Source organism: Malaclemys terrapin, chromosome 4 (genome assembly GCF_027887155.1).
Source record: "Malaclemys terrapin pileata isolate rMalTer1 chromosome 4, rMalTer1.hap1, whole genome shotgun sequence".
NCBI lineage: Eukaryota > Metazoa > Chordata > Testudines > Emydidae > Malaclemys > Malaclemys terrapin.
The window spans coordinates 5,275,732-5,301,757 of NC_071508.1; the positions used below are offsets into that span (position 1 = coordinate 5,275,732).

At 48.4% G+C, this 26,026-nt stretch overlaps 2 protein-coding genes across 2 annotated transcripts; both read right to left on the reverse strand.

The window, feature by feature from the left end:
- Positions 1 to 25: 25 nt before the first annotated feature.
- On the reverse strand, positions 26 to 10,177 carry LOC128836872 (gastrula zinc finger protein XlCGF26.1-like). Its single transcript, XM_054027555.1, has 5 exons — positions 10,108 to 10,177; positions 8,528 to 8,654; positions 7,224 to 7,334; positions 4,872 to 4,961; positions 26 to 4,268 (listed from the first exon to the last, which is right to left on the reverse strand). The coding sequence occupies exons 2-5, from the start codon at positions 8,652 to 8,654 to the stop codon at positions 2,824 to 2,826; spliced, it is 1,773 nt and encodes a 590-aa protein (XP_053883530.1). The 5' UTR covers positions 10,108 to 10,177; the 3' UTR covers positions 26 to 2,823.
- A 1,036-nt stretch (positions 10,178 to 11,213) lies between these two features.
- LOC128836874 (gastrula zinc finger protein XlCGF57.1-like) lies at positions 11,214 to 25,676 on the reverse strand. Its single transcript, XM_054027561.1, has 6 exons — positions 25,607 to 25,676; positions 24,105 to 24,231; positions 22,580 to 22,675; positions 20,182 to 20,271; positions 14,109 to 19,582; positions 11,214 to 12,981 (listed from the first exon to the last, which is right to left on the reverse strand). Exons 2-5 carry the CDS (start codon positions 24,229 to 24,231, stop codon positions 18,150 to 18,152), a joined length of 1,746 nt encoding a protein of 581 aa, XP_053883536.1. The 5' UTR covers positions 25,607 to 25,676; the 3' UTR covers positions 11,214 to 12,981; positions 14,109 to 18,149.
- Between the last annotated feature and the right edge of the window lie 350 nt (positions 25,677 to 26,026).

Consider the following 26,026-nt stretch of genomic DNA (forward strand, 5'->3'; position numbering starts at 1 on the left):
TAGAGTTTGATAGTGAGTCAAGATGTCAGATAACCAAACTCAACGGATTTATTGATTGGAAGTAAAATCAGTGTAATACAGAAAGGTCAGTACATACCCAATCTGGAGAACTGTCTTGCAGCGGTTTACATCTTCATTCTGTTCCAAACTATGAGTTCATTTTTGCTCATATTTGGATTTTCCTCATTTAGGAGACAGAAAATTCCAGATTCCACAGACCTTACACACCTTTTCTTATCTAATTATGCACACAACAGTTTAGCTGGCAGTAGACCATAGCACACACAAGTAGCATTAGATCAAGGAAACATTTGCACTAACTGTACCTAGCACACAGTTCATATTTGGCAAACCTTAACGGAGTATACATCTCACGTCTGACATCCTGCATATGCTAATGAACAAAGGTTAGAACAATTTAATAACTAGTAAATTTGCACAATAAATCTTAGCATAAGCACAAAGTATTCTGGGAGATTTTAACTAATTCAATGCTCTAACACCCCCATTTTTAGAGTGCGGATAATAATTTAAAGCAGATTACAATGGAGCTGAACTGCAACTGGCATAACCATCTCCAAAAAGAAAGGCAAGATGGCTGCTTCTCCCCAACATCATCTCCCAAGAGTGACTGGAACATGGCAAAGTCAGCACTGCACGGAAGATTGCAGGTCTTCACCTACACACATGGCAGCAGCTATTTCAGACTCATAATTCTATTGTATTATTTTATGCCCTCCAGGAATGATGACACAACAGTGAGATAAAGTTGCATCTCATCATCACCCTCCGAAAGAGAGGCACGGCCACGGATTTCCCCAGCTGGACGAACGAGGAGACACTGGCCCTGTGCTGCTGCTCAGTTTCATCTGTGAACGTTGCTGGGACTAGTTTCTTTCCCTCTCTATTTAAGACTCCCTCTCCTCAAAGAGTGCTCTCTGGGCTGTCTGTTTTCACGCAGGATTCCATCTCTGTCCCTGCCCTATGACCCCTGGCTGTTTCACACCCATGTCACACTCTGGGCTGGGACTGCAACTCCACTAGTTGTTTATTGAAAACACCTACAACTAGCAGCAAACAAGTCCCAGCCTGGAAAGTACAGCAAAGGTGCTCAGAGATAATTTCCCTCACTCCTTCGCATTACGTGTCAGGGTTGAGATCCAGGTACATCTCGGTGTTAGTGGACTTAAAGTGCCACTTCCTCTTCCAGGGACATAAACTCAAATTATTCAGAAAACAGACCATTATAACAAGAAGCAGCTCTCTGAAACCTCTACTATATCAATCCCTCATCCCTGCCCTTGCCTTTTTTCTGGCGTATGGCTTCTGATGGCACAAACAATTAATTAGATGTTGGGTAAGCGATGTAGTCACGCTATCATGGCAGCAGCATCTGGAGACATCAAGGGCATGCATCTACCATCAAGATGATAAAGGTGGCAGTCCATAACCAAATAGCATACTATTTGTTCTTGAGTGCCACAGGAACAGGATGGGGAACTGAAGAAGCCCCAGTGGGTAAAGATGTAAGTTAAACCACCTGCCACCACAATGTATCCTGTTGTAATGAAGAAGGATCTTTCATTTCATATGGCTATTCTGAGGAGCATGTGAGAGCTGATTCAGAGAGACTAGGGCAGTGGTTCTCAACATTTCCAGAATACTGAACCCCTTTCAGTAGTCAGATTTGTCTTGCATACCCCAAGTTTCACCTCACTTAAAAAATACTTGCTTACAAAACCAGACATAAAAATACAAAAAAGTGTCAGAGCACATTATTACTGAAAAATTGCTTACTTTCTCATTCTTACCATATAATTATCAAATAAATAAAATGGAATATAAATACTGTACTTACATGTCAGTGTATAGTATATAGAGCAATATAAACAGGTCATTGTCTGTATGAAATTTTAGTTTGTAACTTTCCTAGTGCTTTTTATGTAGCCTGCTGTAAAACTAGGCAAATATCTAGATGAGATGTACCCCCTGGAAGGCCTCTGCCTATCCTCAGGGGTACACGTACCCCTGGTTGAGAACGACTGGACTAGGGGATGCAAATCTGGCTTGTCTATCCATCAAGAAGTGCATCATCAAAATAAAATATTACCCCACACCACCTATTGCCGCTGTTTCTAAGAAATGTTGTGTCTGATGTACTGTCTGACAGGTTCAACTATTTCAGAAAAGTGGTGTTTTGACTTTAGCCGTATTATCATTGGTGTGACCCAGAAAGTCCAGTCTCCAACCTTCCGGTCCTAGCTGGTATTGCTTGCCTGGCGATTAGGTGTGAAGACAGGGCCCTGGCTGCATTATGCATACAGCTTGCATCATAATTTTATCTCAAAGCCAAATCAAAATGCCCTTCCTTTTGATTCAGTACATGCGGGGGATGTCACAACCTTTCATTAACGCAGGAGAAGAAAGCTCCTTTTCAGTCTGTGCCAGAATCTTTGTCCATTTTTCCATTTTCCAAGGGGAAAAGAAAGAGGAAATAAAACAAATTCCATTAGCGGCGCCCAAGAGGATGGGAGCCGCAGTGAGTGAATGGCCTGGGCCTCTAAAGCACAGTCCCGACTCCAGCCATCCCTGTCCCAGCTGCAACCCACAAGGATTGTTTTGGTGCCTCTAGGGTGAAATTCTCCCATCTCCAGGGCCACACAAATTATTTTAACAAACCCTGCACTGAACCTAATGTCTGGTTAGTGAGGAGGTGGGAGCAGTTCAGAGTGGGAGCAGGTTCCCTCTTTTACAGCCTTTGGGAAAAGAGTGAAATGAGAGATTGAAGAGGTTTCTCCAATCAAACACAAGAGTCAGGAGTCTCTATCCTATGTGGGTGCTCCGGTGTTTAGTGAGAGATGATGAGCGAGCAAAGCGCTTCCCACACTGAGCGCAGGAATATGGTCGCTCTCCTGAGTGGGTGCTCCGGTGTTTAGTGAGAGATGATGAGCGAGCAAAGCGCTTCCCACACCGAGCGCAGGAGTATGGCTTCTTTTCCAAATGGATTTTCTGATGTTTGGTAAGAGACGATGAGTGAGCAAAGACCTTCCCGCACTGAGTGCAGGGATAGGGTCGCTCTCCTGAATGGATTCTCTGGTGATTGATAAGGCCTGACGATTGGGTGAATCTTTTCCCACACTCAGTACAGTAATAGGGTCTCTCCCCAGTATGGATTCTTTGGTGGACTCTGAGTTGTACTAGACGGACAAACTTTTTCCCGCATTCACCACAGTGATGGAGTCTTTCCCCAGTGTGGATCCTCTGGTGCAGAGTGAGACTTTCTGGATGACCGAATATTCTCCCACACTCAGCGCATCGATGCGGTCCCCCAGTACGATGGATTCCTTGGTGTCTCCTGAGACTTTGAAGGAGACTGAATTTTTTCCCACACTCACCACAGCAATGGGGTTGCTCCCCAGTGTGGATCCTCTGATGTCTAATGAGATGTTCTCGTAGGCAGAATTGTTTCCCACACTCATGACACAGGAAGGGTTTCTCTCCGCTGTGGATTTTCTGGTGTCTAGTAAGACTTGATGTAAGTTTGAAGCCTTTCCCACATTGGCTACAGCGATGGGGTCTCTTTTCTGAGTGGATTCTCTGGTGATTACGAAATGTTGATGAATCCATAAATCTCTTTCCACACTCAGCGCAGGCATAGGGTCTCTCTCCTGAGTGGATTCTTTTGTGGATGGTAAGAGCGGTTATTTGGAAGAATCTTTTTCCGCACTCAGCACAGCAATAGGGTCTCTCTCCCGTATGTATTCTCCGGTGGGCAGTGAGCAGTGATAACTGGTTGAATATCTTCCCACACTCAGAACAGGGATGGGCTCTCTCCTTTCTGTGGGTTTTCCCATGTGCTTTGAATGCTTTCTTTCTCCTGAAGCTCTCCCCACATTCGCTACATTGATATAGTTTCTGTCTTCTATGAACTGTCCAGTGGTGGCTTATCAGGTCTCTCTGCACCTTGAATTCTTCCCTGCACACACGGCAGGTATATAGGCTCTTTCTGGGCTTAGATTGTCCCTTTACAGGTGGCTTTAGATGTGACCTGGATCTCCTCTGATGACTTCTTGGGGTTGCTGGCTCCTTCCTGGTCAGATTCTTCCTCTGCTTTTGTGGCTTGCACTGCCTCTTGTGGTGTCTTCCCCACTCAGTTTTCTGGGAGTGGTTCTCCCCTGATGTCCCTGGGAAAGGCCTGAGTGGCTCCAGGTTGCCAGACCCTTCCTCAGGTGTCTGCCCCATAGCTCTGCTCAGGGACCTGGCACCTGCTTGGTGGGGAAGAGAGTACAGATGTTATTTCTTGTGCTGCTCACAAAGGGAAAACACTAACATTCCCAGTAGGGGGATGTGCCTGAGTCAGCCCCACGTCCCTCCCCTCAGAGCAGGGCTGGCCCTCGACACTTGAGTGCAAGAGGCCAAACTCCCAGGGGCCCCAGTGCTGGGGAACGAGGAGAAGGTCAACGTCCCATAGGCCCTGATAATAGTCCCCCAAGTCAATGAACGTGAGAACCATCCCCCACGATTCTCTCGCTACTCTGAGGCCCATCTCACTGGGGAGAACAGCATCACCACACACCAGCAGTGACACCACTCTCCTGAGGGACACACATGGAACACTCACACTGTGATGGATCCCAACACATCCATGTTCTATGGAAAATGCGGGAGGGGGGAGAGACTGAGGGAATCTGCGTAAGGGGAGAGATGGAGTTTCTAGGGGGATATCAGGGTGAGAAGCTGTAGCATTTCTCATGCTTGGGCTTCAATCCCTATTGTAATGCTCTGTGAGGGGAGAGTTTGCAGCTGATGGATGATTCCTGAAATGAGCTCTCCGGCTCCCACTGGTGGACAGGGCAGAGCTGGTTCCCTACCTGCTCCAGGGGAAGAGCTTTGTGTGAGGAAGAAGCCCAAGGAGCTTTCAATTGCTGGCCAGTCCCAGGTCTCCTCTGCATCTGGAAACCCTGCACCAAGACAAAAGGTCTTTGGTTGAGAACGCATGGACCGAATGAATATTACTAAGAAAAGCCCTTTCCTCAACATCATAAATGATGCATAAAATGGGAGCTTGATTTTCAATTTCTATTGTGGTAGCACAACTGAGTTTATGGTTGCACAGCACCAGGTGCTGCACAAAACCACAGAGATAGTCCTGATGTTGAGCTTATCCACTAAATACACAAAGGGTGGGAGAGAACCTGAGCCAAAGGAGTAATTTGCTGTTGTAATAATTGGGCCCACAAATTTACCCTAATTGGCCGTATAACTGTAAAAACTGTGAGAAAGTTTATGTTACAATATCCTACAACAATAAATGTGAATGGGAAAGGTGCAAAATATATACAAGACGACGGAATTAGTCCAAATAAAAAAGGCCTATAATGCAATTCAAGGACAGTGTTAAAATGATGGCTGTGAACAAGAGAAATGCGGAACTGGACATTAACGAACCAAACTGAATAAGTTATAATTTAGGCCTAACTGGAGGAAAACCCAGTGAGGGGCTGGGCTATTTTGCCTATTACTTCCTTTTGGGGTTTTTCAAAAGAAAACTTTTTCGGGGGGAAGTAAAAGAGCAGGACTGAATGCAACCCTTGCTGACTGAAAAAACAGCAACAGCAGGTGTGTGCCAACAACTGCTGCAGCGAGCGATACCATGATGTTGCCACCCTGAACCTCTTTTGAGACCTCAGATCATCTTCATCCTTATCCTAAGAGATCTCCTTACAAGACTGGACCAGAGAGAGGGAGCCGGAGGAGATTACCACCGTTTCCAGTTCTGGCTAACTCCCCAAAATCACCTGGAATGTGAGACGTTGTCCCCTTCTCTCCTCCCCCTGCCAAGCACCATGAGTTCTTTTCCTTCCCCAACTTATTTCTTCTCTTTCCTATTCTTCTCCCTTTGCTTTATATTAAATAAGAGTCTGGCTTAGGTGGCCAAAACTGCCATAGTTTGCAACATCGCTGTAAGCCTGTGATCAAAGAAGCAGCCAAAAGCACTGCCCAGAACAGCCTAACGCTGGTACACCATTGCTAGATAGGTCTGATCAGACCATGTGCCATGCCTGTGTTTCTCCGTTGCAAGGCTGCAAGTAAGAGTCAGCCAGAGACGGAAGCTGCATCTTCTACCTTCGCTGTTCTTTTCTCTTCCCTCTTGTGTGGGTTTGTCTTGTTTTGTCTTCTAAAAAACAGGATCAGATTTTAACATCAACAACAGCTCCAGCCCATTTCAACTAACTGCTTCTCTTCTCCCCAAAAGGACAGTTATTACCATCTTTAATACCATCTAAAAGACTTTCAAACAGAGGCTTTTTGTCTAAAGACTCTCTTCAGCTAAAGGGCAAGGAAACAAGGGATGTTGTTAAAATAAAAGTCACACTTAATAGTTGACATTTCAGATGTCTTAACTCTTTTCCTTCTTATTCTATATCTTTAATAAAAGGTTAGAAAGAATATGTCATGGTGTTTGCATGGTACTAAGCAGGCTACAGTCTCTGAATTCCAAACCTCAAACCTTATTTAATATTCTTTTTGGGGCATGACAGTGTCATGTTAATGCCTTTGTCTCTCTGGGCTCATGTAGTCTATATGAATTAATACAACATTGTCCAAGGTCTGCCAGCAGCTCAGCGGCAGAATGAGGAATAGAGTCCAGGTCTCCTCACTCTCACAACATGTTGCCTCCCAAGTAGTCCTGGGGAGTAATAAGGAAATCCCTTATTAATGTCAATTGAGAGCCCACAAAAGTGATGGGACAATGTTGGGTCCCTACAAAACTGGGCCTGAACTGGGAAGGGAGATTCCCAAGTGCTGCTCGGTCAATGATTCAGAGAGCCAGGGAGGGGGTACAAACACTCTGGTGGACGGGATTAGAATTCAAAATGACCTTTACAATGTGGAGAACTGGTCCGAAATCAACAAGATGAAATTCAAGAAACACAAGTACAAAAGTAGCTCGCTTAGGAAGAAAATATCAGATGCACAACTAGAAAATGGGGAATAACTGGCTTGGCAGCAGTACAGCAGAAAAGAATGTGGTGGTGACGGTGGATCATGAATTGAATGAGAGCTGACAATGTGATATTGTTGCAAAAAAGCTGAACAACATTGGACTAAAAGACTAACATTCTGGGATGTATTGTCACTTTGGACACAATGTATCAGGATTTCAGCTGTCTTCAAGCTACTCATTCTTTCCCTGCACATCACTTTAACTTCTTCCTCACCTGGGCGGGTGCCTCTCAGGATGTCTCCATCTTCTGTGGGACCCTGGGCACACAGCTCTTCCCCTCGCTCTATGCTGGAGATCACCACTGGTTTGGGGGTCTGGATTCCTGCTTAGAGAAAAGCATCACCCCTAAGAACTTCTAGCAACAGATCTGCTGCACTTTGCACAGCTCCGTATGCAGTGTTTGTGCCAATTAGGCAATGAACTAATTTATGTATTTGAATTTTTTTCCCATGGAAACATGAACTGCAGGTTATGGTCAGCACTCCCGGCGCCTGGCAGTGGCAGGATATTGAATTGCAAACAACCTGGCACCTGTGGGAAGGGGAGCTGGAGAGGACTGCGGTGTCTGAGGGGATTGGAGGGGGACGGGACAGATGTGGCACATGGTGGATATTTCTCCTTGGCCTAGGAGAGTTACTCTACTATGGCCCAGCATCCCCCTCCCTCCTGTGGATATATTTAAATAGGAATTAAACACCTGTAGCTGGCCTGGGTCAGATGACTTGGGCTTGAGAGACTTGGGCTGTGGGACTGTAAAATTGCTGAGTGGATATTGGGGGGGGGGGGGGGGGGGGGGGGAGGGTCCGAGTGCCCAGGCTCCAGCCCGAGCCTGAACATCTGCACTGCAATTTTTAGCTCTTCAGCCTGAGCCCCACGTCCTGAGTCAACTGATCCAGGCCAGCCATGGCCCTGCCGTGGGTCGTTTATTCCAGCATAGATGAACCCACAGTCTGTCTTTCTCCTTAACTGTGGTGTTGGCTGGCCTCTCATCCTGTAGGCCTGCAGAACACATGGCCCTTTTCTGCTCATGTGCTGTCTGGAGAACTACAAGAGCCAGGATTCTCTTGCCTTAAACTGTGAAGCCCTAGTGACCAAGGGTGGAAGTGCATCCTCTTGAAGATATGAAGTGTAGTTGTAGACGTATCAGTCCCAGGATATTAGAGAGACCAGATGAGTGAGGTAATATCTTTTACTGGACCAACTTCTGTTGGTGAGAGAGAGAAGCTTTCCTTTCCCAGACCTGAAGAAGAGCTCTGTGTGGCTCAAAAGCTTGTCTCTCTCACCAACAGAAGTTGGCCCAATAAAAGATATTGCCTAACCAACCTTGTCTCCCCCTGAAAGGGCTGCTCTGCTCAATTAAACATGCCTGTATCCATCCACACGCACACACCCCTCTCCTTCCAACCCCACAGACACCTCTCCACCCAACCACTCAGACCAATGCGTCATCTCAGTTACTGTGTCTCTGTGCAGCACCCAATGCACTGGGGCCCTGATCTCACACACACAGCTCCTCACCTAGTGAGACCAGAGTCTGGTAATTTTCCCACATGACGTGTCTGTAAAGTTGCCTTTGCTCCTCGCCCAGCAGCACCCACTCCGCTGGGGAGAAATACATGGCCACATCCTCAAACGTCACCGACATCTGAAAGGACAAACAACCCAACTCAGCATGGCAAAGTTTACACACCGATAGAGGAATAGCTGTTGCAGGTGATGTGGATGTACAAGTGGTCCCCGCAACTGGGAGGGCCCAGGGAGGCTTGAAAGTTCGTACCATTATTATGGGTTCAGGTTTGTCACTGTGTGAAATAAGTAATGGACGGCGTTTTCCTGTGACTTTTTTTCTGTCTGTGACACCCCCCACAGTCATGGCTCTGGCAGCTGGACCTGGCCTCCTGCTGGGGGTGTTGTATACTGGCACAAAGAGTTGTACCTCCTCCTGACCCTCTGTCATGACGGGTCAGGCAGGCCAAACTTCAGTGAGTGTCACAGCAACCTGGAGCTCCAGGTCACAGCCCCACTTACATTTAGCCTGCACACCCGACCCTCTGTCACCATGCTGGAGGGCTGGGCAGACCAAACCTGGGCAGCTCTGCAACCTCACATGCCACAATGTAATGCCCAGAACAGGACACTGGGCCCAGCTCCTCAAGATCCTGCTGGAGCCACTGCTGCGGGGTGAGAGTGGGGATCTGGACTCAGCTGTACAAAACATACAAGCTGCTTGAGCTGCACTGTGGGGAGAACACATGGTAGATTCACTCTCCAGTCGCTCCCTTCCTGGGCTTTCCCATCTGCATTGGGCAGGAATTAGGGTTACACTGTTGTAGCCTTGTCGGTCCCAGGATATTAGAGAGACAAGGGGGTGGAGATAATATCTCTTACTGGACCAACTTCTGTTGGTGAAAGAGAGAAGTGCCTGAGCTACGCAGAGCAGGGACCTAGAGCCAGGCTCCAGCCTGTGTACAAATGTCTGCACCGCAATTAAACAGCCCATGAGCCCCTGGGCCCCATGAACCCGAGTCAGCTGGCACGGCCCGGTTGCAGGTTTTAGTTGCCCCCTACACACACCCTGGGCGCCCCAGCCAGAGAGCTGTGCCCCAAGCAGTAGCAGCCCAGGCTTTCAGCTCCGGGGAGCTCTGGTTGAATCCCAACACGCTGCCCGATGGGGCAGTCGGACAAGGAACCTCCCTCCCCCGCGGTCCCCAGGGACTCCGTTCAGCCTCCCCCAGCGCCTCCCATTGCCAGTGTGTGCAGCGGCCCCAGCCTGGCCCCGACCCCGCTCTCCCGAGCAGGCTGCTCACAGCCCCAGCAGCACAGGCCAGAGGACCTGTCAGCCAGGACCTGCCCCCCCAGCCCCGGCCGGTGCCTGCGCTGCGGGAAGGGGGAAGGACCCGGCAGCCCCCGGAGCACCGCCCCGGGGAAGGGGCCCGCCCGCCCCCAGCAGCGAGCAGGAGGGTCGGTCGGGCTGTCGCGGGCTGGGGCGCGGACCCTGCCGGGCTCCGACCGCTGCACAAACCGGCCCCCGGGGGGGTCTCTCCGGTCCCAGCAGCTCCCTCCCCAGGCGGCGATTTCCCGCCCCGGGCCCCGCTCACCGCGCCGGGCGCTGGGGCTGCAGCCTGCAGAGGGGGCTCGCTCCGCACGCGCAGCTCGGGCCGGGCTCGGCCCCTGCCCGCCCCCCCGCAGCAATTGCTGGGCGTGTCTAGGCTGTGGAGGACTCGGAGCTCTGTGGCTTTAACCCTTAAGCAGCTCGCGCGGGGAAGCGAGTTGCAGAGGGAGCCACTAGGGGAGACGAGGTGAAGTCGGTTCCCGGTTTGTTGGTGGCTCCCGGCCCCTCCCCTCCCTGCTGCAAGGGCGGGTATTGGAACAATGTTATAGGGGGGGCTGGACACCCTGTGTAGGATGGAAACCACTTCAAACCAGGGATGCTGCCGCTCCTGCCCCCCAGCGCCCTGAGTTCCAGCCCCCCCGTTCACAGAACATTTCTTAGTGATTCATCGGGGTGAGAGACCCCTCTTCAAACATTTCACCAGAATCAATATGGATTGAGATTCATAACAGTGTCTATTAGTAAATTAATACATTATTTAATAATTATTCATATCTGGAACTGGGATGTGAATCAGTAGCGTAGCTAGCAGGGTTCAGGGGAAGCGGCCGATTCCCCTGATCCCACATTCCCCAAAAGTGGCGCTCCGGCCGGCTGGCAGAACGGGGCTGCGGGCTGGCCGGCTCCCGGCGCTCCGGACGGCCAGTGGAATGGGACCGCGGGGTGGTCGGCTCCCAGCGCTCCCGCCGGGACTCCAGCCCTGAGAGCATTGCCTGAGGTCTCAGTGCCCCGGACAGCGCTCTGGATGGGGAAGTGGGGCGGCCCTGGGCATGCACCGCTCCATCTTTCGGCAGCATTTCGGTGCATGCGCAGGGCCGCCGAAATGCCACTGAAGGACTGGCACCTTTTTTCGCCACCGCTCCTCCTCGGCTGCAACCCTGGCCACGCCACTGATGTGAATGGCTGTCAGTAAGAAAATACTTTTTGGGATATTCTAAGTGCCATTAAGGTGAGAGAAGATAATTCCCAGAGGTGAAATTCCATGTCTGGGCTACACTCTGCTAAATATCATACCCGAGTTTCTATTCTGTATCTGATTTGACAGTAGCAATACTACATACATGAAAAAAAAAAATCAACCAAAAGCAATGGTCAACCAAATTGTTGCAGATCCAGATTTAATGTTTTTACATAGTTTATATGGACAACAGTTACAATTTAAGAAGTCGGAGGACTAACCCTGCTTCCTTCTTAGACAAATTAAGAACAGGCAAAATGGCTACATTTATCAGAACTTATTTCATAGTTGTATAAATATCTAAAATGTTATCATTAGTGTCACGTCTTTTCCATAGTGCACAACAAAAATTATATGAAGAAACTATCAGATACAATTGGCCCCCAAAAATATATTTATTATTTATATACAAACATACAAGACCTAACTTAGTGCACACTGTGGTCAGACTGATTTCAGATATCTTCTAAAACATTGACGACAGTAAGTACCATCAGAGGGCTCACAAACAACTTAAAGGGATAATTCAACCCTATTCCCACACCCACTACAATTAGTTAAATCAGTCTTTAATGTTGCTGGGACAGTTGCACAGTAGTAGTGTGGTTTGGTATCCATTACTTTTCAAGTTACTTGGAGAACTCTTCATCTGTGCTATAATATCTCCAATTCCATTCCTTTTAAATTCCAGAATTCCATCACAGAAATGCCAACTCTCGGTTTGATCAAGTTTTTGGAAACGTGCAAAATGCTTCCCAGTGTTGTATGTCATCCTAACAGTTTTGTGCCTGTAATGACAGCACCTTTGCTTTAATAAGTGCTAATGTTTATTCAAGTCACTTTGATGTTCTCTACTGAACTAACCAATATTTGGAACACTACTTTTAATATTAATCTTATATCCAAGTTACATTGAAAAGAGCTAAAGAGAGGGCAGACAAAGTATTTATCTGGCCTAGGAACATTTCTTTCTTTGAACAGCCATAGAATGTATCTGAAAAGATGCAGTGCTGTACAGTACTTTAATATAACACCCCAAATGCATTTTGTTTCCTCTCAACTTACATGCACAGAAATTGCTGGTGGAAACAGCTGAAGGTCACATTTTAGAATTTTTCTGTGATTGGACTTAATCTCCAGTGTAATGATTAAAATGCATGGTTCACCATTAATGAGATGACACTTACTCAATTGACATATGTTGCACTTGTTCACTTTGACTCTGAAATTGTAAAATAAGCAAAAAAGCTGCTAGTTATTATACTACAGATATTTTAACTAATGAATTTGTGCTTTTGTTGTTCGTGCTGAACACTAGTGACACCTGTGTTTACTCATTCCAAGGGGTTTTATTATAAGATGCAGTTTTGTGCAGAAGGGAATTTTCTTCACCAATTACGGCACAGAATTCCTGCATAATTTGATGCTGTGTCTGCCTCTCCATAAAATGTTCTCCTGGTCTGTAATCTTGACACAACCAACTACTGCACCAAACATCTACATGGAGAGGGAACGTTGGTAAAGGTGCAGAAAGGTCAGGAAATGGCTTCAGAAATTCATAGATATTAAGGCCAGAAGAGACCAGTCAATCATCTATATCATCTGCATAACACAGGCCATGATATTGCAATGTATTACCCCAATATGCAGCCCAACAACTTGTGTTTGGCTAAAGCATCTTCCATAAAGGTGACCCGACAGGTTTTGAAGACATCGGGAGCTGGAGAATCCATCACTTCCCTTGGGAGTTTGTCCCAGTGGTGGATCACCCTCACTGTAGAAAATTTGTTCTTATTTTCAGTTTGAAGTAGTCTTTCTTCCACTTCCAGCCATCAGTTCTTTTTCTGCCTTTGTAGGAGGAATATTTCAAGGGGGGAGAAAGTAGGTTTTCAGGTACTGACCCTGGATACAAATGTTTATTAGTGAAGCTACTTTATGTGGGAGCCATTTCCCCCCCACCCCTCCTCTGCATACAGGGCTGTATTTATTTCCCAACTCCACGTCCAACTGCCATAACTGACAATACAGGGTTACTGTTACCCCAAAAAATGGCTTTTGGGGCACTTCTTTATAAGCCGCCTATTCCCCCCTTAGTCTGTTATTAGTGAGGTAAAAGTTCCTGGGGTTGTTAAGGAAACACTAAAGCTCACGGATATAACCTTCTGATAATGTAATTGGCATAGGCAGTATTCTTTTCAAAACAAAGTATCTGATTAATATAACTAATATTAATTAATATAAATAATCCCCAATAAAGTGCATCCTAAAACTCCTAATTAAGGCAGAAAAATCCTCGAGGCACAAATCCCATATTGCAAATTAAGGAGCACTTAAACTACAATCGCATATAGTTCAAATGATTCTAAGCAAAGCAATTCATTGCATGTAGCCAGTTTGCAACAAATCACTGACAACAGATCTTAAATTACTTTAAAATTTATATATCTATACACTGGTGCTGCATGGGGGTCGCACCGAGGGCCACGTGCTGCCCCTGGCCAACTGCCTGAGCTCCGGGGACGACCAAAGCACACAGCCGCGTGGCTGCGTTGCCCAGCCCACTCCCAGAGCCTGGGGCCAGCCGGAGCACGCTGTGGCTGCACTGCCCAGCCCCCTGCCTGAGCTCTGGGGGTGGGACCGGCAAGAGCACACAGCTGCGTGGCCGCACAGCCTGGCCCAGCGCAGAGCTCAGGGGTCGGACTTGGGATACCTCCCCGGCCCCGGGTATGGTAGGATGGGGCCGGGGCGGGGGAAGGGCAGGATGGGAAAAGCGTGGGGGTCCTGGGCTAAGGATGGGGCTGGGAGGAGTCACGTGGGGAGATCCTGGTCCCCAGGCTAGGGGTGAGGCGGGGAGAGGTCACATGGGGAGGTCACGTGGCACCCTTAGGGTGGTGCCCCTTTAGCCTCCCTCCCCACTAGCCGCTGCTATAAGTGTACTTAAAACACACACACACACTTAAAGCATACACATACTAACCCTATATACTGTCCTATACACTAAACCATCATTAAAAGAATATTACGCTTACGCTGTACATCTGTTGCTGTTTTCTTTTAAAAGTCAAGTCACTGCCGTGGCTGCTGTTCAATTCCTGCTCAGTCAGCTCTGCCCTGCTCCTGCTTTCTTTTCTATCTCTGCCGCAGTTCTTCTTTGGCTTCTCTCGCTGGCTTCCCGGCTCTTCCTGCACGCCGCTCTCCTTTTCAGACCTAGCCTCCGGATTTCGAAACTATTGCTGGCAACTGGCGTTTATGGTTATGCTACATTGTACCTCTGTATCTTCCTATTTTTAGAAACAGTTCCCTCACTTGCACATGCTCAGTCTTGACCACTACCCCAGAATTCGGATTGACAGCTCTGACCTTTAAAACAAGGTAGGACCAGGACGAGTGGCTGCCGACCAACCAGCTGCTTAACTGACTGGTCTGTCTGTTACCCCCTACTGCACATGCTCCATAGCTGCCGATCGCGATCGCGCACATGCTCCCTGTTGTCCTTTTACTCCCCCCACCCCCACCCCGAGCTGTGATTCTGCAGAGACACATCCACACACACTTGGCTCTTTGCCAGCAGCCAGGGCAACTTTTTTTTCGGAAGAAATCCAAAGTTCTTATTGAGCCTGCTCAGGGCCCACAGCAGCCGTCGCAGGGAGCAGTGACTTCTCCTTATTCAGAATGGAGATCAGAGCTACAACGCAGAGACTGGAGAATTGTCTCTAGTCACACACACACACACACACACACACACACACCTCTCTCCAACCTAAATCCCTGCTCCTCTCCTACCCCCTGAGTCCTTCCCTACACACACACACACACACCCCACTGTAAGGCAGGAGAATTTCAGCTCTCATGACAAAAGTTTCTAACCCTCATGGTAGCAGAGAAAACCTTGAAAACATTAAACCAGTGCACCCTAACCGCTCAGAAACCTAAAGCAAGTAAAAACCTCCAACTTTCATTTTTTTTTTAGAACTGTCTCATGAGTTTTAACCATTAGGGGCTGACAAACTGTTTAGCTAACATGCACTCCTCAGGCAGGTTAGTCATAGTACAGCTCAGGTTCACCAGCAGGAGAGAGAGGCACAATAACTCCTATTTGCTTTAAAGTTTCATAGTGAGTCGAAATGTCAGATAACCAGACTCAATAGATTTATTGATTGGAAGTGATTTGAGTTTGAAATCCCTGGTCTAGATGGAAACCTTAAGCTGTTCCTTTGTTAAAATGCAGATTTCTCACTCACAACCTTTCCCCTACCCAAACAGCAGCCACTTAACCAGGTGATAGTCCATTAGATTTTGCTGATATTTGGCTGAGGGGTCAGTCTGCCTTTTTGTCTCTGAGGAACTGGTCTGTGGGTTTTCTCCAGAACTGTGACATGTCTAAGTAACATCATACAGTAGAATCATATAACTTTGCATAGAATGTTGCCTCCCATATTTTCACAAGATAATAATGTTCAGCACATTAGGAGTTTTCAAATGATACTTCAAAAGGCTTTGTACAAAATTGATCATTATCCTGAGAAGGGGTGAACATAGAGGTACAGACTGTCACAGTAATACAGAAAAGTAAGTATGTACCCACTCTGGAGAAATGTTTTGCAGCAGATATCTCTTCAGTCTGTTCTAAACTATGAGCTCAGTTTTGCTCATATTTGTATTCTTCTGATTTAGAAGACAAAAAATTCCAGACTCCACAGACCTTACACACCTTTTCTTATCTAATTATGCACACAACGGTTTAGCTGGCAGTAGACCATAGCACACAAGTAGCATAAAACCATGCAAATATTTGCACCAACTGTACCTAGCACACGGTTCATATTGGCAAACCTTAACAGAGCATACATCTTGCGTCTGACAGATTCCACATATTCAATGGAAAAAGGTTAGAACAACTGAACTACTAGTAAATTTGTACAATAAAGTTTAGCATGAGCACAGGGTATTCTGGATGATTTTAACTAGTTTAGAGTCCTAACACCCCCATTTTTTGAGTAGAAATAATGGTTAAAAGCAGACTACAACTGAGTTGAACTGCAGCTGCCATAACCTGCTCCAGAAAGGAAGGCAAGGTGGCTGCTTCTCCCCAACATCATCTCCCAAGAGTGACTGGAACGTAACAGAGTCAGCACTGCAGAGAAGATTGCAGGTCTTCACTTACACACATGACAGTGCAGCCATTTCAGACTCATATTTCTCTTGTATTATTTCATTCCCTCCAGGAACGATGAGACAACAGTGACAGAAAGTCCCATCTCATCATCGCCCTCCGACAGAGAGACACGGCCACAGATTACTCCAGCTTGAGGAATGGGGAGACAATGGCCCGATGCTGCTGCTCAGTTTGATCTGTGGATGTTGCTGGAATTAGTTTCTCTCCCTCTCGATTTAGGAGTCTGTCTCTTGAAACAGTGCTCCCTGGGCTGCCTGTTCCCATGCAGGATCCCACCTCTGTGCCTGCCACATGACCCCTGGCTGTTTCATACCCATGTCACACTCTGGGCTGGGACAGCAACTCCACAACTTATTTACAGAAAACACTTACAACAAGCAGCAAACCCGAGTCCCAGCCTGCAAAGTAGAGCAAAGGAGCCCAGAGAGATTTTCCTGCACTCCTTGCCACTTAGTGTCAAGGCTGAGATCCGGGTACGTGTCAGGGCTTGTCTACACTACCGCGCAGGGTCGATCTAAGATACCGCAACTTCAACTACATGAATAGCATAGCTGAAGTCAGCGTAATTAGATCTACTTACCGAAGTGAAGACACCGCGGTAAGTCTATAGCTGACGCTCTCCCGTCAACTGCGCTTGCGCTCCTCGTTCTGGTGGAGTACCGGTGTCAACCCCCACTGGATCGATTGCTGCCCGACGATCCAGCGGGCAGTGTAGACAAGCCCTAAGTGTTAGGGCAAATGTACACTAGAAGTGCTACAGCTTCTGATAGTGTTCAAGACACCAAACTAGCATACAAGACACTCTAACCCAATGGGAGAGAGCTTGTCTGTCAGCATAACACCTCCACCTCTATGAGAGGCGGTAGCTATGTTGGCAGGGAAGCTCTCTCATCAACATAGCTCAGTTTACACCAGTGCTTAGGATGGTATATTTTACATCGTGCAGGGATGTGGATGAGTGTTCTGGTAAGTGATAAGTTCTATGTAGACAAGCCCTAGGTGGCATTAAAGTGCTACTAACTCATCCAGGAACACAAATTTGAATTATTAAAAAAAAAAAAGTGCCATTATAACTGGAAGTAACTGATATCTCTCATCTCTGCCCTTGCCTTTTTTATGACTTCTGATGGCACAATGAATTAGATGATGGGTAAGTGATGTAGTCACACTAATCATGACAGCAGTATCCATAGCTGTCAAGTATTTGCATGTACCATCAAGATGATAAAGAAGGCAGTCCATAACCAAACGGCATGCTGTTTGTTGATCCGGAAACTCCAATCTCCAACCTTCCAGTCCTAGCTAGTATTGCTTGCCTGGCAATTAGGTGTGAAGACAGGGCACTGGGTGCATTATGCATGAAGCCAACTATCAGGACAGTTTGCTTCATAATTTTCTCTCAAAGCCAAATCAAAACAACCTTCCTTTTGATTCAGTACTATGAGGGGCACACAGGGGATATCACAGCCTTTCATTACCTCAGGAGACGAAAGCTCCTTTTCAGTCTCTGCCAGACTCTTTACCCATTATTTCTTTTTCCAAATAGAAAAAATAAAATAATTAATTCAATTTGTGGACCCTACGAGGATGGGAGCCGCAGTGAACAAACAGCTTGAGAGAAACCAGGACCTCCACAGTGCAGTCTTGGCTCTAGTCATCTCTCTCTTAGCTGCAGCCCATAATGAACACAATGGAATGTTTCAGTACCTCTAGGGTTAATGCTCCCATCTCCAGGACCATGCAAATTATTTTAACAAATCCAGCCCCTAAACTCATGTCTCCTTAGTGAAGGGTGGAACATTTCAGAGTGGGAGCAAGTTCTCCCTCTCTTACAGACTTTGGGAACAGGGTGAAGTGAGAGGTTCCCTCCATTAAACACCAAGGTCAGGAGTCTCTATTCTGAGTGGGTGTTCTGGTGTTTAGTAAGATATGATGAGCGAGCAAAGCGCTTCCCACACTGAGCGCAGGAATATGGTCGCTCTCCTGGGTGGGTTCTCTGATGCTGAGTAAGAGATGATGAGCGAGCAAAGTGCTTCCCACACTGAATGCAGGAATATGGTCGCTCTCCTGAATGGATTTTCAGATGTTCAGTGAGAGATGATGAGTGAGCAAAGCACTTCCCACACTGTGTGCAGGGATAGGGTCGCTCTCCTGAATGGATTCTCTGGTGGTTGATAAGGCCTGACAATTGGGTGAAACTTTTCCCGCACTCAGTGCAGCAATAGGGTTTCTCTCCAGTGTGGATTCTCTGGTGGCTCTTGAGATGATGTATATAGACAAAACCTTTTCCACAGTCAGTGCAGCGATGGAGTTTCCCAGTGTGGACTCTCTGGTGTCTAGAGAGATTTTCTGGATGACGGAATATTTTCCCACACTCAGCACAGCGATGGAGTCTCTCCGTGCTATGGATTTCCCAGTGTCTCCTGAGACTTTGAAGGAGACTGAATTTTTTCCCACACTCAGCACAGCAATGGGGCTGCTCCCCAGTGTGGATCCTCTGATGTCTAATGAGATGTTCTCGTAGGCAAAATTTTTTCCCACACTCGTGGCACAAGAAGGGTCTCTCTTCGCTGTGGATTTTCAGGTGTCTAGTAAGACTTGATATAACTTTGAAGCCTTTCCCACATTGGTTACAGCGATGGGGTCTCTTTTCTGAGTGGACTGCCTGATGATTACGAAATGTTGATGAATCCATAAATCTCTTTCCACACTCAGCGCAGGCAAAGGATCTCTCTCCTGAGTGGACTCTCTTGTGGCTGTTAAGAGCTGATATATCGACGAATCTTTTTCCGCACTCAGCACAGTGATAGGGTCTCTCTCCCGTATGTATTCTCTGGTGGGCAATGAGATGTGATAACTGGTGGAATATCTTCCCACATTCAATACAGGGATGGTCTCTCTTCTTTCTGTGAGCTTTCCCATGTGCTCTGAACTCCTTCTTTCTCCTAAAGCTCTCCCCACACTCGCTACAGTGATACAGTTCCTGTCTCCTATGAACCATCCAGTGGTGGCTTATCAGGTCTCTCTGCACCTTGAATTCTTCTCTGCACACACGGCAGGTATATAGGCTCTTTCTGGGCTCAGCTTTTCCCTCTGCAGGAGGCCTTAGATATGGTCTGGATCTCCTCTGATGGCCTCTTGAGGTTTCTGGCTCCTTCCTGGTCAGATTTTTCCTCTGCCTTTGTGGCGTCTTGTGGTGTCTTCCCCGTTCAGATTTCTTGGAATGGTTCTTCCCTGATGTCCCTGGGAAAGGCCTGAATGGCTCCAGGTTGCCATACCCTTCCTCAGCTGTATGCCCCTCAGCCCTGATCAGGTTCCTCGCCCCTACTTGGTGGGGAAGAGAGTACAGATGTTATTTCTTGTGCTGCTCACAAAGGGAAAACACTAACATTCCCAGCAGGGGGATGTGCCTGAGAACGCTCCACACCCCTCCCTTTAGAAGAGGGCTGACCATGGTCACTTGAGTGCACGAGGCCAAACTCCCAGGGGTCCCAGCACTGGGGAAGGAGGAGAAGGTCAGTGTCCCATAGGCCCTGATAATAGCCCCCCAAGTAAATGTGAAAATCAGCCCCCACAATTCTCTTCCTACTCTGAGGCCCATCTCAGTGGGGAGAACAGCATCACCACTCACCAGCACTGACACCCCTCTCCCAAGGGACACACATGGAAAACTCACACTGTGATGGGATCCCAATGGCTCCATGTTCTATGGAAAATGGGGGAGGGGAAGAGACTGGGGGAATTTGCGTAAGGGGAGAGATGGAGTTTCTAGGGGGATGTCAGGGTGAGGAGCTGTAGCACTTCTCATGTTTGGGCTTCAATCCCTATTGTAATGCTCTGTGAGGGGAGAGTTTGCAGATGATGGACGATTCCTGTAATTAGCTCTCCAGCTCCCATTGATGCAAAGGGCAGAGCTGGTTCCCTACCTGCTCCAGGGGAAGAGCTTTGTGTGAGGAAGAAGCCCAAGGAGCTTTCAATTGCTGGCCAGTCCCAGGTCTCTTCTGCATCTGGAAACCCTGCACCAAGACAAAAGGTCTTTGGTTGACAGCACATAGACCGAATGAATATCACTGAGAGAAGCCCTTTCCCTTGCACTGTAAAATTACTCATTTATGGTCACTGTTGGACTGTGGGTTCCACAATGCACAAGAGGGGAAGCTATTTGGGGCTCGACAGTTACTTTGTACTGTGGTAGCGCAACTGAGATCTTGGTTCCATAGCACCAGGTGCTGCACAAAATTACAGAGAGATCGCCCTGATGTTGAAGAGCTTATATACTAAATACACAAAGGGTGGGAGGGAGAGAGCCTGAGTCAAAGGAGTAACTTGCTGTTGTAATAATTGGGCCCACAAATTTACCCTAATTGGCCGTATAACTGTAAAAACTGTGAGAAAGTTTATAAAGTGTTACAGTATCCTACAACAATAAATGTTGAGGGGAAAAAGTGCAAAATATAAACAAGACAATGGAATTGGTCCAAACAAAAGAGGCCTATAATGCAATTCAAGGACAGTGTTAAAATGATGGCTGTAAACAAGAGAAGTGTGGAACTGGACATTAACGAACCAAAATGACTGAGTTTAATTTAGGCCTAACTGGCAGAAAAACAATGAGGGGCGGGGCTATTTTGTCCATTACTTCCTTTTGGGGATTCTCAAAATAAAACACTTTCTGGGGAAAATAAAGGAACAGGACTGAATGCAACCCTTGCTGACTGAAAAAACAGCAACAGCAGGATCATGCCAACAACTTCTGTGGTGAGCGATACCATCATGCTGCCACCCTGAACCTCTTTTGGGATCCCAGAACTTCTTCATCCTAAACCTAAGAGATGTCTTAACAAGACTGGACCAGAGACAGGGAGCTGGAGGATATTGCCACCATTACCAGTTCTGGCTAACTTCCCAAAATCACCTGGAATGTGAGATTTTTGTCCCCCTGTCCCTCTTAACTCCCATGAATTCCTTTTCATTCCCCACCATATTTCTTCTCTTTCTTATTTTTCTCCCTTTGCCTTCTAGCAAACAAGAGTCTGGCTTAGGTGGCCAAAACTGCATAGTTTGCAAACTTGCTGTAAGCCTGTGATCAAAGAGGCAGCCAAACACATTGTCCAGAACAGACTAACGCTCGACAGGTTTGCCAGGCAGGTCTCCAATTGGCTGATCAGACCGTGTGCCGTGCCTGTGTTTCTCCAGCCGTGAAGCGGCAAGTAAGAGTAAACCCGAGTCAAAAGTCACATGTTCTATCTTTGGTGTTCTTTCCTCTTCCATCTTGAGTGGGTTTTGTCTCCAAGGAAACGGGATCGGATTTTAATAACAACTCCAGCCCATTTCAGCTAGCTGCTTCTCTTTTCCCCAAAAGGACAGCTATTACTATCTTTAATACCATCTAAAAGACTTTCAAATAGAGGCCTTTTGTCTAAAGAATTAAGGGTAAAGAGAAAGGCAACAAGGGACATTGTCAAAATAGGAGTCCTTAGGTCATATCTGACATTTCAAATGCCTTAACTCTTTTTCCTTCTTTTTCTATATCTTTAATAAAAGAATAGACAGAAATTTTTGTGGTGTTTTCCATGGTACTACGCTGGCTTCTGTCTGTATTCCAAACTACAAACCTTATTTAACACTCTTTAATGCTGGCCATAACAGTGTCATGTTAACACCTTTGTCTCTCTGGGCCCATGTAGTCTCTATGAATTAATACAATATTGTTCAAGATCTGCCAGCAGCTCATTGGCAGAGTGAGGAATAGAGTCCAGGTCTCCTCACTCCCACAAGATGATGTTGCCTCCCAACCAGTCCTGGGGAGTAATAAGGAAATCCCTTATTAATGTCAACTGAGAGCCCACAAAAGCAATGGAACAATGTTGGGTCCCTACTGGGCCTGAACTGGGAAGGGAGATCCCCAAGTGCTGCTCGGTCAATGATTCAGACAGCCAGGGAGGGGGTACAAACACTCTGGTGGACAGGATTAGAATTCAAAATGATCTTGACAAAGTGGAGAATTGGTCCAAAATCAACAAGATGAAATTCAAGAAACACAAATACAAAGTAGTTCGCTTAGGAAGAAAATATCAGATGCACAACTAGAAAATGTGGGATAACTGGCTTGGCAGCAGTACAGCAGAAAAGAATGTGACGGTTATAGCTGATCACGAATTGAATGAGATACTGTTCTAAAAAAGCCTAAACATTAGACTAAAAAACTAACATTCTGGGATGTATTGTCACTTTGGCCAAAATTTATCAGGATTCCAGCTGCCTTCAAGCTACTCATTTGTTCCCTGTACAACATTTTAACTCCTTCTTCACCTGGGCAGGTACCTCTCAGGATGTCCTCATCTTCTGTGGGACCCTGGGCACACAGCTCTTCCCCTCGCTCTATGCTGGAGATCACCACTGGCTTGGAGATTTGGATTCCTGTTTAGAGAAAAGCATCACCGCTAAGAACTTATAAGAACACTGTGCAGCTCCATATGCAATGTTTGTGCCAATTAGGCTATGAGCTAAATGTGAAGGCTAATAGGCAATTGATTTCCATGGAAACATGAACTGCAGCTTATGGTCAAAACTCCTGGTGCCTGGCAGTGGCGGGATATTGAGTTGCAAACAACCTGGCACCCGTGGAAATGGCAGATGGAGAGGACTGCGGTGTCTAAAGGGATTGGGGGGAAACACATGTGGCAAAAGCTGGATATTTCTTCTTGTCCTAGGAAAGTTACTCTACTATGGCCCAGCATCCCCCTCCCTCCTGTGGATATGTTTACCTAGGAATTAAACACCTGTACCTGGCCCGGATCAGATGACTTGGGCTTGAGGGGCCTGTGCTGTGGGATTGCAAAATTGCTGAGTGGATATTTGGAGGGAGGGTCCCAGATGGGGCCATCCCTACCTATATGCAAAGTACGCAGCTGCATAGGGCACCAGGAAATTTGGTGCCCCAAATTTCCTGGTGTCCTACGCAGCTACATGCTGCTCCAGCCCCTGCTCTGCCTCTACCCCTGCTCATGCTCTACCCCAGGCCCGCCTCTTCCACCCTGCTCCACCCCAGCCCCACCCCCACTCCACTCCTTCCCAAAGCCCCCGTCCCTGCTCCACCCCCACCATGCCCAAGCCCTGCCCCCACTCCCCTGAGGACTGCAGCAGGGTCGGGCTCCAACCCGAGCATGAACATATACACTGCCATTTTTAGCCCCCCAATCTGAGTCCCACGTCCTGAGTCAACTGACCCAGGCAAACCACGGCCGTGCCGTGGGTCTTTTATACCAGCATAGATGAACCCAGTCTGTCTTTCTCCTTAACTGTGGTGTTGGCTGGCCTTTCACCCTGTAGGCCTGCAGAACACATGGCCCTTTTCTGCTCATGTGCTGTCTGGGGAACTACAAGAGCCAGGATTCTCTTGCATTAAACTGTGGAGCAGTAGTGACTATGGGTGGAAGGATCTCCTCTTGAAGATATGAAGTGTAGTTGTAGATGTATCAGTCCCAGGATATTAGAGACCAGGTGAGTGAGGTAATATCTTTTACTGGACCAACTTCTGTTGGTGAGAGAGAGAAGCTTTCCTTTCCCAGACCTGAAGAAGAGCTCTGAGTGGCTCAAAAGCTTATCTCTCTCACCAACAGAAGTTGGCCCAATGAAAGATATTGCCTAACCAACCTTGTCTCCCCCTGAAAGGGCTGCTCTGCTCAATTAAATATGCCTGTATCCATCCACACCCATGCAGGCCTCCTTCAAACCTCATAGACACCTCTCCACCCAACCACTCAGACCAATGCTCTATCTCAGTTACTGTGTCTCTGTGCAGCACCCAGTGGACTGGGGCCCTGATCTCACACACACAGCTCCTCACCTAACGAGACCAGAGCCTGGTAATTTTCCCACATGACATGTCTGTAAAGTTGCCTTTGCTCCTCGCCCAGCAGCGCCCACTCCGCTGGGGAGAAATACATGGCCACATCCTCAAACGTCACCGACATCTGAAAGGACAAACAACCCAACTCAGCATGGCAAAGTTAAAAACACTGATAGAGGAATAGCTGTTGCCGGTAGGTAAGGCAGATGTACAGTGGTTCATGGACTGGGAGGGCCCTGGGGGGTTTGAAAGTTTGTACCATTACTATGGGTGCAGGTTTTTCGCAGTGTAAAAGAAGTAATGGACAGTGTTTTCTGTGTCTGTGACTCACCCTACAGTGGTGGCTCTGGGAGCTGAGCCTGGTCCCCTGCTATGGGTGTTGTATCCTATCACAAAGAGTTGTACCACTGCTGAAGTCCAAACCTCAGTGAGTGTCGCAGCAGCCCGGAGCCGGAGCACCAGATCCCAGCCTGACTTACATTTAGCCTGTACACCTGACCCTCTGTCACCATGCCGGAGGGCTGGGCATATTGAACCTGAGTAGCACTGCAGCCCCTCCAGCCATAATGCAATGCCCAGAGCAGGGCACCTGGGCCCAGCCAGCCCCATAGGACCCTGCTGGAGCCACTACTGCGGGGTGTGGGTGGGGCACTGGAGTGGCATTGTGGGGTGAGTACAGGGTTGGTTTGCTCCCCAGTCGCTCCCTCCCTGGGCTTGCCCTCTTTCTTGGGCGTAAATTAGGGTTACACTGTTGTAGCTGTTTTGTTCCCAGGATATGACAGAGACAAGGTGGGGGAGGTAATCTCTCTTATTGGACCGAATGTATTTGTTCTGGAGCTACACAGAGCAGGGTCGTAAAGTCCAGGTTCCAGCAGGAGACCAAATGTCTGCACCGCAATTAAAAGAGCTGAGCGCCATGAGCCGGTGTCAGTCTGCACAGCCCGGCTGCAGATTTTAGTTGCTGCCTAGACAGACCCTGGGCGCCCCAGCCAGAGAGCTGTGCCCCAAGCAGTAGCAGCCCAGGCTTTCAGCTCCGGGGGGCTCTGGTTGAATCCCAACACGCTGCCCGATGGGGCAGTCGGACAAGGAACCTCCCTCCCCCGCGGTCCCCAGGGACTCCGTTCAGCCTCCCCCAGCGCCTCCCATTGCCAGTGTGTGCAGCGGCCCCAGCCTGGCCCCGACCCCGCTCTCCCGAGCAGGCTGCTCACAGCCCCAGCAGCACAGGCCAGAGGACCTGTCAGCCAGGACCTGCCCCCCCAGCCCCGGCCGGTGCCTGCGCTGCGGGAAGGGGGAAGGACCCGGCAGCCCCCGGAGCACCGCCCCGGGGAAGGGGCCCGCCCGCCCCCAGATGCGAGCAGGAGGGTCGGTCGGGCTGTCGCGGGCTGGGGCGCGGACCCTGCCGGGCTCCGACCGCTGCACAAACCGGCCCCCGGGGGGGTCTCTCCGGTCCCAGCAGCTCCCTCCCCAGGCGGCGATTTCCCGCCCCGGGCCCCGCTCACCGCGCCGGGCGCTGGGGCTGCAGCCTGCAGAGGGGGCTCGCTCCGCACGCGCAGCTCGGGCCGGGCTCGGCCCCTGCCCGCCCCCCCGCAGCAATTGCTGGGCGTGTCTAGGCTGTGGAGGACTCGGAGCTCTGTGGCTTTAACCCTTAAGCAGCTCGCGCGGGGAAGCGAGTTGCAGAGGGAGCCACTAGGGGAGACGAGGTGAAGTCGGTTCCCGGTTTGTTGGTGGCTCCCGGCCCCTCCCCTCCCTGCTGCAAGGGCGGGTATTGGAACAATGTTATAGGGGGGGCTGGACACCCTGTGTAGGATGGAAACCACTTCAAACCAGGGATGCTGCCGCTCCTGCCCCCCAGCGCCCTGAGTTCCAGCCCCCCCGTTCACAGAACATTTCTTAGTGATTCATCGGGGTGAGAGACCCCT